Below are 12,545 nucleotides of genomic sequence, written 5' to 3' on the forward strand. Positions count from 1 at the left end.
GCTAGAGTGTGCTCTCAGTAAACAAATCCAATGAGCAATTCATCTCATTCAACAGAGCCGGCGGATGGCCTCCAGGTGACCCGGGGTCATTTTTAATCCTAGCATCGGGTCACTGAAAGGCAATTCTGCCTCTGAGTAGTAGGTAAAGCCTCTAAAGAGGTAGGTAAAGACTCCAATTGGCGGCCCGGGGAGTCGCAGAACCTACGCGTACCTCGGGCCAGCCCCAATCAACCAGCCGCTTTCCCTAACATGGTAGCGCCCCGGCTTGGCCGGAGTGACGTCACCCCGTAGTCCCACCCAACGGGGTCACGGCCTGTCACTCAAACGCGCTCAGCCTTTGCACGGGTTCCTGAAGACCAGGCGCAGACTCCAGTCTTCACTTTCTCCTTGGTTCCGCCCAGCTCGCTCCTGCGGGGCGGGACGAAGACCGGAGGGGCGGTGCTGCAAGGAGCCAGAGGAGCAGAGGCTGGGGCCCGGGGGCTGGTCGGAGCTTCTGGAAGCAAGATGCAGGTGAGTGTGGGGAGCTCGGGACCCCAAGGCTGCCGTTGTTTGGCTTGGTGGGCTCGCGCCAGACCCGGAGCTCGGTCTACCCGGATTAATTACCGAACTCGGAGGACTGCGGGGAGGCCGCGCGAGAGGCCTGGCGCAGGCGCACTGCGAGAGGGCGGGTGGGGTTCCCTCCAGACTCGTGGGCTGGGCGCTCCTGCTAGGGTGCGTCCTGTCCCGCAAATCTCTGTGCTTTGGGCCGCACCCAACTCTGGGGTCCTTCTCCCCTGGGCCTGATGAAGGTCCCGAGCCTTCTGCCATCTAGAGCTGACAAATGGAGTTGTCTTTCTGGTTTCCAGATCTGAACTCTAGGGACCACGACTATTGTTAATTTCTAACGCGAAGAAAGGTAGAACTCCTTAGCTTATTTTTTTTTTTTCTATCTTGAGCTGGAATTTGCTGGTTGTATTAGATAAAAGTCCAAAGAAAGTGTTGGGAAACGGCATAGAAATAGCCTTATTAGAGCTAAGTCTGCGGCAGCCACTTTGTCACCAGCCTTCTGGGTAGAAGGTAGATGGAGCAGCATGCAGTTGTGGGTTCTGGCTTGAGAGACAGACCTTGGACTCTGGAGGAGGTGGCCATCTACACATCCAGCAAGCCGGTCGAACGCCCAGTACCCCAGGAAGGTGAAGAGAAAGCTCAGGAACTAACTTCCCCGGGCTCCCCTGCTTTGGAGATTCTCCAGGTCCCTGCTTTAAAATGTCACTCTTCACCTTCTCTAAAAGGAAACCTTGCTAAAAGGAAACGTCACCTTTCTTGTGCTCTGTCTCATCCAGATTGTGACACAGAAGTGAGCCTGGAACCCAGTTGTCCTTCCTTTGAATTCATATTCTTCTGAACCGCATTCTGAGCCCTGTTATCAGCGTACCTGCGACCCAGAATACTTGGGATTTGTGTTCCGGGTCTGAGGCCTTAACCCTAGTCAGTTCGCTGACTTCTTCATGGCAGGATCTCTCCCCCATCCACCCGTCAGGCCTGGCCCTGTTTAGCTTCCGACATCAGAGGAGGCGGGGTGTTTTCAGGGTGGCCAGAGATAGCAGTGTCCTTTTCAGTGCCACACCTACACCTGAAAGGCAAGAGCAGGCACAGGCAAAGGGACACACCTAGTATTTAGTGTTTAATAAACATTGGCCATTGGGAGTGACTTTGGGGCAGGCCAGGTATCTGCTAGTCTCAGATTTATACTCTGAAGTTTAGGAAGTCAGTCAATCCTCAGTCTTCCTCTTCCCCAAGTCTGCTGCAGCCTCTTAAGACATGCTCAGAATGTCACAGTGTCTTTGCCTTGGGGCCTTTTGCATTTTGGGGTCTCTCTGCCTGGAATGTAACGTCCTTTGGTCTTCACATTCCTCAATCTTCCTCAAAGAGAAGTGAGTTCTCCGCACAGACTTTAATTAGTGCATGGCTGTGGCCTGTTCAGAGAGGCCCAGCTTCAAGTAGGCGCTTTTCATAGTTTATGTAGGGTTAGCCAATCTCTCCTGGTGAAAAGACTTCGCCACAAGCTGAAGGGTGCAGGTTTCTGGTTAAGACAGTATTTGCTGTGTCGTTGGTGGTCACTTCTCAGGGAAGGAGAGCTGGTAGATGTACACCCCTTGAGAGAAAGGAAGGGGTAAGCAGGTCTACAGCAGCAGGAGCCATGGTCTTAGGGCTTCTACCCCTGTGATGTCATCTCACCGACCAAAAGCATCTAGGGAAGAAAGGGTTTATTTGGGTCACACTTCCACATCATAGCCCATCACTGAAGTAAGTCAGGACAGGAACTCAAGCAGGGCAGGAACCTGGAGGCAGGAGCTGAGGCAGCAGCCATGGAAGGGTGCTGCTTACTGGCTTGCTCTGCATGGCTGGCTCAGCCTGCTTTCTTATAGACCCCAGGAGCACCAGCCCAGGGGTGGCCACTTTCACAATGAGCTGGACTCCCTCATCGACCACTAATTAAGAAAATGCCCTACAGGCTTGCCTGCTTACAGCTAGTCATTGGGTAGTATCTTATCCATTGAGGCTCTGTCCTATCAGGGGATTGTAGCTCGGACTGAGTTTATATAAACTGCCCACGATCTGTAGTTCGGTTCTAGCTCTGTTGTCTCAATTCAGAGGAGGCTTCTTATTTTGTTTTCTTACTCCTGTGTAGCCTCATATTTCATAAGCAAGCTTGTTAATCACACTTAATTACAGTTAAAGCTTGCTATTTTCTTTCTCTCTGTGTCTGACTCCATTCCGCCATCACAGAATAAATAATTAAACGTCCTCTCTGGAGCACCCGTCTCCATGTGAATTCGGTCCCCGTAACCCCGTGGACCAACACCCTGCTTCTCACTCCCCGACACAGCTTGTCTCTGTGACAGTCTGCAGCTTGTGCACATGCTTGTTTACAGCCTCCATGGGCCACGCCCTCTAGTGCTTCCTTCTTAGTTGCGGCCCAGTTCAGTAATTTACCTGCTCAGTGTCTCGGTTGGGTTTCTGTTGCTGTGGTAAACACCATGATCAAAAGCGACTTAGGGAGAGGGTTCTTTCCATGGTGCTTTCTTGGGTCACAGTTCATCCTTGAGAGAAGACAGGGCATGCCTGGAGGCAAGTGTGAGGACCAGAGCCCTTCGGAGGATTGCTGCTTACTGGCTTGTTCCTCTTGACCTGCCCAGGGTGGCACTGCTCGAGGTAGACTGGGCCCTTCCACACCTGTCAGTCAAAGACAATGCCCCACAGGCTGGTCTACGGGCCAGACTGATTGGCCACTTTCTCACTTGAGGCTCCCTCTTCCCACATGACTCTAGTTGGTGTCACCCTGACAGTAGGACAAACCAACAGAACTAGCTACCTAAAATCCATGGAGGGAATCATGTCACTGTGAGACCTCAGACAAGCCAGGGGCGTCTCTAGTCATCAGCTTCCTAGGCCTCAGAACTGGTAGACTTAAGAGGTACCATGGCCCCACAGTTCATGGCTTTATGGTCAGATTCGCTTTGAGCAATGTCATAGAAACTTATGGCAGTTTTAAATAAGATTTGTTCGACGTGGGGATGAGAGTGCTAGACAGAAGTCAGGTCAAAGCCTTGCTTTCAGTATCGATGCCGATCTGCCCGTCAGTTCTTGGCTTTTACTACAAAACTGGCTCTTCAGGGCGACTACACCGGGGGCTGTGGGTCCTGCCCCTGAGTAGCTCGACTCCCTGAGCACCACCTTCCCCGTTTGTCACTTTATGCCTCCTCTTTACCCTTCCAGGACCCCAACGCAGACACCGAGTGGAATGACATCCTACGTAAAAAGGGCATCCTTCCCCCTAAGGAGAGCCTGAAGGAGCTGGAGGAGGAGGAGGAGGAAAAGGAGGAGCAGCGTCTCCAGCAGTCAGTGGGTGAGTTGCTCTATCTTTTCCTTTGTTCTGTGTCTGTTGGAAGCAAGCCGCCGCCAACTGCTGTAGTAGACGGACTTGTGAGCAAGAGCTGGGGGCAGAGCTGGAGCACTGGCATTAAAACCGGGCATGGTGGCTGGACAACGCGTTGAGTGAGCCACCTGCAACACACAGACCCCACATGTCACAGGAACACATGACTCTGTGCTGAGCTTTGCTTTCGCACAGAATCCTAGAAGTTAAAACTCTTAGCATTTGTAGTTTCTCGAGGTCGTACTTTATTAACCTTTGCGGCCCGGTTAAGAATACTGACATAGAATCGTTTATCTGATTTGAGGAAGCATAAGATGTTTGAGAAGCATGGTGGCCGAGAGAGGTTTTCTTAAGGTCTTTCCACCTCCCTCAGATTCCCCCCAGTTTTGGTCCAGACGTGCTCGATCCCAGAAGCAGCAGAATGTGTGAGGCCAAGCATCTGATTGGTAGACGACGCCTTCAGGGAATCCCCAGTGGAGAGACGTTGGTCAGAGATGCTTTTTCCCTGCTCACACGAGAGTGCTTACTTGTAGGAAGATGTTTTAAGATGTATCCAGCTTATATCGAGTGGGTTTTGTGTGTTGGGTGTTGTTCTGGATAATGGGGAAGTCAGTGCCTCTATATCTCAGAGCAGCAGGGGACCGGTAAGACCAGGAAGGTAGGAAGGTTGGAGGGTGGGATAGACGCTGTCAGTTGGGCAGAGGGGGGCCTCAGTAAGAAAGTGAAATCTGCATAGACCTGAAGGAGGTGAGGTAAATTATTTTAGCGGCAGAGAGGCAGCCTAGGATCTTAGAGAGTTCACGAGCAGGTCTTGGTGTCAGGAAAAGCAGTAGATAGAGTTCACAGGGTCTCCAAAAGGCCTGTTCACTTGGATCCCGAATCTTCTGGGAAAGAGCCCAGCTTTATTGCCATGATGGGAATGACACAGATGTCTGGAGGCTGACACAGAGCGGCCTGTCCTGAATTTCAGCAGCACCACCTTGTCGAGCATGGACATTGTCTAGAAGTGCAAAGACAAGGAGGAGCGGGAAGACCAGTCTGAACCAGTGCAGTAATTCAGGCAAGCCACACCAGTGGCTGGGACTGGCCTTGCAGTAGAGCTCAGAGCGGGGCATGTTTTGAAAGGGGGCCAACACAACTGGGGATGAATCCGAGTGTCCTGTGAGAGAGAAAAGACAAGGGAGAAGGCTTCCTGGCTTGAGCAGTCTGGGGGGTAGAGGTGCCGTGGGCAGGGTATAGAGGCTCACAGGCAGGTCAGCAACTGTTCAGGACACAGTAACTTGGAGACTTTGATATTATGTCCTTGTGGGTTTGTGTCCGTGAGTGCAATGTCTGTGGAGTTCAGAAGAGGGCATTGGGTCCTCTAGTTAAAAGCAGCTCTGGGCAGCCTGACGTGGTGCTGGGAACTGAACGTGGCTCCTTTGGAAGAGCAGTGCGTACTCTAACCACTGAGCCTTCTCTCCAGCCCAGCATAGAGACGGTAGGCAGGGAATTGGGAACTTTATTGCATTAGAAACGTCATGGCTGGAGGCATACATTTTGGGAGTTGTCAGCATATTCCTGGTGCTGTGATTAATTTACCAGGGAGGGTGCCTAGATAAAGAAAAGGAACCAAAGAACTGGGTATGTGCTTTGCCTAGTGCATGTACATATGTGTACCACATGCATGCCTAAAGTCCTCAGACTCCAGAAAAAGCTGCTGCGTTTCCTGGAATTGGAGTTACACATGGTTGTGAGCCACCATGTGGTTGCTGGGAATTGAACTCAGGACCTCTGGAAGAGCAGTCAGTGCTCTTAACCACCATCACTGAGCCAGCCCTAAAACATTCCCAGCGATGTTTTCATGCAGTGATATGAGACGAGTTAGGACGCCCAGCCTGAGACTGTGTCGCTGAAGACCAGAGCAGGCAGCTCAGGCAATTGTGATTCGTTTAGTGAGCCTGGGAAAGTTGTTGTTTGTATTCTTACAGAGTGATGTGGCAGTGAGAAGGATGCCGGCGGGTCCGTCCTTTTAAACAGTAACGTGCTTTCTGTCTCCATGGGCAGGGCTCCGTGGGAGTCGGTGCAGTGCACGTTTGTAGGGAAGACGCTAACTGTGTTTGTTCATCTCTCCATTTTAATGCTGCGGCCAATAAAACTGGGTCAGTGAAGACATATGAAGACATGACCCTGGAGGAGCTGCAGGAGAACGAAGACGAGTTCAGTGAGGAGGACGAGCGAGCCATCGAGATGTACCGGTCAGTGCCGGCTGCCGACGGCAGGGTTGTGCTGGCTTGGGTGCCGCTGAGATAACACCGGGAAGACTTTAACTTAACAACCATAGTGCAGATTTCAACTGACTGCTCTTATGCTTTTGCCGGGAGGCAAGTCAGTGAGCCGGAACCTGAGGGGTTTTGTTCAGAACGATGCAGGCGCTCGTGCGTGCAGACGGGTGTGGCTTCTGTATTTCAGTGCTTTCTTCCTTCTGTGCAGGCAGCAAAGGCTGGCCGAGTGGAAGGCCACTCAGCTGAGGAACAAGTTTGGAGAAGTTTTAGAGATCTCGGGGAAGGATTACGTTCAAGAAGTCACCAAGGCCGGCGAGGGCTTGTGGGTGGTCTTACACCTGTACAAACAAGGGTGAGCAGAGGCTGGCCTCCACGTGGGAGGTCTGTGACTTTGTCCTCAGTCTGTGTGAGCCTTAACCTCTACAAAGGGTTTGTGTTGTGTTTTGTTTTTATCTGCACTTGTGTTCTGTGTTTTTATAGCTGCTGGCCCAAACCATAGAGCTCGGTTTCCATCGTAAGACTTTAATGTTTGCGAGTAATGTGTTTCCGCTAAAAGTATAGAACATGGACCTAGGTTTCTTTGACTTAAAAGAATTCCGCCAAGTGTAGTAGCTCACACCGGCAGGCAGGCCCAGCATGAGAGGCTGAGGCCCGAGAACTATGACAGAGGTCAAGACAAGCCTGGACGGCATAGCGAGTTTGAGGGCAGCCTGGTTACATGGCAAGATCCAGACACACGAAGCACGGCGAGTGAGGTGTTCCTGTGGAGGAACCGGTTCAGAATTACGCTGTGCACCTGAGGCCTTGCAGGGAGACCACATGGCTGCTGAGTGACCTGGGGCCTCCGTGATTTCCCAACAGACACCGCTGTTCTTCACCCTCACAGGGTGCTTGCTCAGAAATCACTTAAGGCAGGAAATGCTTTCTGGCTCGCTTCACACGCATCCTGTGTTCTCTTCAGTGTCCAGAAAGATATAGCTGTTTTCATAAACTATCAAAGCTTTTTCCTCACACATACTGTTAAGTTTGGGTTTGGAGGTACTCCCCTTCCCTGATCACACTAGAATGGCCTTTATTTTTTTTTTTTTTAAGAAATGTGAATTCATTCTGCCATAGCGAACATCTGTGAAGTTCCTGTGAGGTTGTCATGTCAAGAGAAGGCCACCAGGCTCTGCCCTGTCTGCTCGCACCACAGCCGCTCTGTTTCTCTTCTGTGTTCCAGGATTCCCCTCTGTTCCTTGATAAACCATCACTTGAGTGGGCTTGCCAGGAAGTTTCCCGATGTGAAATTTATCAAAGCCATTTCAACGACCTGCATACCCAATTACCCCGACAGGAACCTCCCCACGGTGTTCGTCTACCGGGAGGGGGATATCAAGGCACAGTTCATCGGTCCCCTGGTGTTCGGTGGCATGAACCTGACCATAGATGGTGAGGGCTTGAGGATATTGTGAGAGGTGGGCGGGAAACTCTCACGGGGATGTCAGTGTCCGTGACACATGTCACGCCTTTGCCTCATCCCTGCAGAGTCCCCTGGAGCAGTGAGCTTTGGGCAGGGCCCTCTGAGGGGTCCTGCCGCCTTACACAATTTGCTTTTCTTTGTCTCCAGAGTTGGAGTGGAAACTGTCTGAGTCAGGAGCAATCAAGACAGAGCTGGAGGAGAACCCCAAGAAAGCCATCAAAGACGTGCTGCTGTCCTCAGTGCGGGACCCCGTCCCCATGAGGAGGGACAGCGATTCCGAGGACGAGGACGACTGAGATAGCAGTGACGCAGCCTTTCGAACTCTCTTGATAGGACGCATTGTCTGGAGTTTCAATAAGGAGGGAAAAGCAATAATTTATCCTTTTCGGTTTTAACCTTTTTATAATTATTTAAATTTTATACATTTCAGATATAATCATTGCTGAAATTTTTTAAGAAATTTGTTGGAACTCTTTATAATGTTTCTTTAAGAAGAATTTAAGCAAGCTCTTATGTCACATATCCATGTTTTCCTACATGTGTTTCAGCAAACCCTGTGACTGTTTAGTATCTTTTGACATGCAGCTATAGAGAAAGGAATGTGGAGTTTAAAAACACAATGCAAATAAATTAAGTTACAAACTAAAACATAACAGTGCAGAAAAAAAGAACTCGGCCTTATAGTTAAGTCAGACTGTCCATTTTCATTTTATAAAGCTAGCAAAAGAAATATCAGCTGATAGAAATGACTGATAATTTTGAGACAAATACTGTCTTATCAAACTAGCTGACAGATTTCAGCTTACGCCATGTTTGTATTCAGGTCAGTCTTCCAGTTAACTAACGTGTGTCTCTGGCTGTTAAGACACCAGCTGTTCTTTGTGGTGGCACATGCTTTTAATCCCAGCACTGGGAGACAGGCAGGCAGGTCATGTGAGTTCAAGGCTGGTCTGGCTTGCAGGGCCAGGGCCACATCACCAAGACCCTGTCTCGAAGCCAAAAACAGAGCTGTTCTTGGCTCTAAGGTCCTGTTAGGTTCGGCTTGGGGGACTGAGGTTTAAGCACACACATGTAAGCTCTGTCCTAGCTGATTTATAAAAATGTCTCGGGATACTATTTGAGTCAGAATCCTATAAATTGATGATGAAAGCTGAAAAGTATCTGTAATATTTTTGTTGAATGTGGTAACATGTATAGCTGATTGGAACCTTAGAGATAAGAGTCTAAGAATACTAGATTTGTTCAGATTATATTGTAAAACTTATTTCTTGTTGTAATCCCAAGACTGACAGTGTGAGAATGCCTTGGTTTCTGTTACTGGGGGGCCCACTACACTGCTGAACAAAAGCCATTTGGAGTGGTTTCCTTCGGACATGCTTGTGAAGTTTTAACAGCAGGGTTGGAAAAGTCTTGGGTTTTGTTGCTGGTGAAGATCCCATGTGGCTTGTAGGAGCGCTGCGGCCTTACAGTTTCTGCCGTGGCTCACAGCTGCAGTTTGATGCTGTGTTTGCCGTAGAGCAGTGGTTCTCAACGTGTGGGCCGTGACCCTTTTGGGAGCCACAGTTTAGATAGTTACCTTACAATTCATAACGGTAGCAAAATTACAGTTATGAAGTAGCAACATAGAAAATTTTATGGTTGGGGTCACCACAGGATAAAGAACTGTATTAAAGGGTCATAGTGTTTGGAAGGCTGAGGACCAGTGAATTAAGTGGAATTTTTACACTAAGAGAGAGGTAGAACCAGGATGCAGGCAGTGTACACAGTGTTGGGGAGCTGCAGGCTCAGTTCTCAGGGCAGGACCCGGATGCAGGCAGCGTGCAGTGTTGGGAAGCTGTGGGTAACAGTCACTTAACTGGGTTGATCTAAATGTGAACACTACCTCCATGCCAGACAAGGGCCTTGCTGATGATACAGGAATGGCAAGATTGGAACACGGCAACAGCTCTGAAGCCTGTGACTCTGACCAGTGAGCCCCACCCTCTCACAGGGTGCCAGCACCCAGGCAGCTGTCCCGCCTCTGTCTGCACCTGCTCTAGCCGGCCAGCAGCATCTTCATCAATTGGGATTGGGATCAGAGCCTGAGCTGCTGGTGTCTGCAGTTTATCTAATTTCTCTGGTGGCATTCGCACCACCCTCTGCTGCTGCATTTCTTTTACATGTGACAAAGGTGGAGAGGTGTGGTTCTTTTTTGTCTATAAAAAAAATTATTACCCTTTTCACTTACACATGTGTATGTTTGCCTGCGTGAGTGTATGTGCATTGCATGGGTACAGGGTCCCTTGGCTCCTCAAACCAGTTACAGGCGGTTGTGAACTGACATGGCGACGCTGAGGGCCAAACCCATGTCCTCTAAGAGCAGAGCCCTCTCCACCACTGAGACACTGGCGCAGCCCAGAACCTTGGTTAAACATGGAGTTCATCTAGTTGCACTGCAAGGGATGCAGATGGGTCTGGAGGACATCGTCCTTGCAGAAGGTACCGAAGCGCTAGACAGCAGAGAAAGAACACCCCAGCTACCCGCCATGGCTAAAGCTTGAATGGCTGGAGACACAGTAAATCTGAGGACACCACAGCCATGCTGATACAGGACTGAGTTAGATGAAGAGGAAGACCGTGATTCCCACCAAGAATCCCAAGTTGCTTAATGTCTGTTCTCAACACCCAAGGCACTCCATTCTTAAAGGGTGGCCTCCAAGGTGCTGCGTGTGTGTGTGTGTGTGTGTGTGTGTGTGTGTGTGTTGGGGGTGGGGGATGTAGACATCAAAATCAATGACAGGCCAGGTTGACAACGTGTACCTGTTTCATGATGTGATGGAAAGGTCACCTTACCTCTAGTCTTCTTTCCAAAAACCTACAGTCAAGACATAACCACAACAAATCCCAGTGAAGCGGCTGCGATGGAACTCCTCCAATTGCCCTCAGACTCAAAGGAGAATCCTAAGAGACTGTTAGAGCCGGCCAACATGGCGGCTCAATGGGTGGTGAGGTTCTGGGTGGGGCGGTGGGACAGAAATAGAATATCAGGTAAAAACACGCAGCTGCTGTTACTGGTCAGTATTAGGAAGGGTAGATAAAAGTCAAGAAACTGGATATAAGATCTAGAGCACTCCTAATTAATTAGCTTCCTAATTAAAAAAAAAACTACACTGAAAGTTTATAAGATGTGGCCCACGAATCACATCACAAATGGACACAAACTCAGGTGGGAAAACAGTGCTCAGTTCTTGACTGACCTGCACCTGTAAGAATTTGTAACCCAAGGGCTCCCTTAGTCTTAGTTTTGATCTGCCCAAAGCCAGCTCGTGGGTGCCCCATTTTGTAGTTGTCTCCAGGCTGCAGAAGTGAAGGCTGAGACAGGACGACAAGATGAGGTGGGAAAGTTGGAGGCAGGGCTGGAGGCGGGAGAGGCAATCACTGGATAGTGCACACATCTCAGTGTTGTCCACCCACAGATGGGAGCCTGGCTTTGGGTTCTCCATTCCTAGCTCCTGTAGGCGAGGGCTGCTCTGGGGACATTAACCTTATTTCTTGGCTGGGCTTCCTCAAGAGCAGAGCAAGTCTGTCTTGGAGGAAGACCACAGATGCTGCAGGTGCAATGGGTCTGAGCTCAAAAGCTCCTGGTTCTGCTCTACTCATTAGGAAGACATTGCTTAGGTATCCAGACATGGGTTCATTATTTATCTTTCCCATGCATGCATCTGAGGAAAAGTAAATGGAAGGAATTGGGTACAACATTGGGTTTTTGTTTGTTTGTTTGTTTGTTTTGTTTTGTTTCTACTCTCATACATTATATCCTGACTACAGTTTCCCCTCTCTCTAACCCTCTCTGTCCCTTCTCCCACCGCCCCTCTTCCCCAGAGCCATTCCTCCTCCACTTTCCTTCAGGAAAGTGCGGGTTTCCCAGGGATATCAACCAAACATAATGAGTTACAAGAAGATCAGGTACAACCTTTATCAAGGCTGGCTGAGGCAACCCAGGAGAAAAAGGGTTCCAAGTGCGGGCAAAATAGAAATAACTCCTAACAGTGGGTTAGGAATCCCACAAGAGCACCAAGCTACAGAACATAAGCAGAGGGCCTAGCTCAGACACACACAGGCCCTCTGGTTGGTAGCTTAGTCTCGGTGAACCCCTCTGAAACTGGATTTTCTTGTGTCGTTAGCCCCTCTGGTCTCTACAACCCTCTGACAGGATTCCCCAAGCTCCACCTTAATGTTTGGCTGTGGGTCTCTGCATCTTCTTTCACCAGTTGTTGGGTGAAGCCTCTCTGTTAACAGCTAATGCAAGGCTCCAGCCTGCAAGTATGGCAGAAATAATTTCACTGACTTTTATCCCCCCTGGTCATGTTTGGTTCTATCCTGTGTATCTGGGCTGTCCAGCCTCTGGTTCCTAGCTATGCAGGCATTGTCAGGGTGGGCTCCCTCTCGTGGTGTGGGCCTCAAGTTGGACCAGTCAGTGGCTGATCACTCCCACAAGTTCTGAGCCACCATTACCCGAGCACATCCTGCAGGCAGGACAGATTATAGGTCAAAGGTCTTGTGGCTGGGTTGATGAGCCAGTCCCACTGCTGGAAGCTTTGCCTGGTTATAGCAGATGTGGGGTTCAGGCTCCATATCCTCCATGACTAGGGTCCTCACTAGGGTCACCCAGATAGGTTCCAGGAAGTTTCCACTGCACTAGGTTTCTATGTTAACCCCAAACATCCCCCAATTCCAGTCATCTCTCCCAGTACTCTCCCCCTCTGACCCTCTCACCCCCGTCCACCCCTCCTGTCCCCATCCCCACCTGCCCCCAGTCCACCTGTAAAACCTATTTCCCCTTCCCAGAGAGATCCATGCATCCCTGCTTGGGCACTCCTTGTTACTCAGTCTCTCTGGGTCTGGATTGTAGCATGGTTGG

General features: G+C 50.0%; 1 protein-coding gene across 2 annotated transcripts; it reads left to right on the forward strand.

The window, feature by feature from the left end:
- Nucleotides 1-323: 323 nt before the first annotated feature.
- Nucleotides 324-9,871, forward strand: Pdcl3 (phosducin like 3). 2 transcript variants are annotated; one of them, XM_032900980.1, is made up of 6 exons: nt 324-510; nt 3,760-3,889; nt 6,066-6,156; nt 6,392-6,535; nt 7,406-7,614; nt 7,793-9,871. In XM_032900980.1, exons 1-6 carry the CDS (start codon nt 505-507, stop codon nt 7,939-7,941), a joined length of 729 nt encoding a protein of 242 aa, XP_032756871.1. In that variant the 5' UTR covers nt 324-504; the 3' UTR covers nt 7,942-9,871. The 2 variants fall into 2 exon arrangements, with proteins under 2 accessions (XP_032756871.1, XP_032756872.1); XM_032900981.1 differs by lacking the exon at nt 324-510 and adding an exon at nt 774-895.
- The last annotated feature ends 2,674 nt before the right edge of the window (nt 9,872-12,545 follow it).

The sequence above is a fragment of the Rattus rattus genome, chromosome 4 (genome assembly GCF_011064425.1).
Source record: "Rattus rattus isolate New Zealand chromosome 4, Rrattus_CSIRO_v1, whole genome shotgun sequence".
Classification (NCBI taxonomy): domain Eukaryota; kingdom Metazoa; phylum Chordata; class Mammalia; order Rodentia; family Muridae; genus Rattus; species Rattus rattus.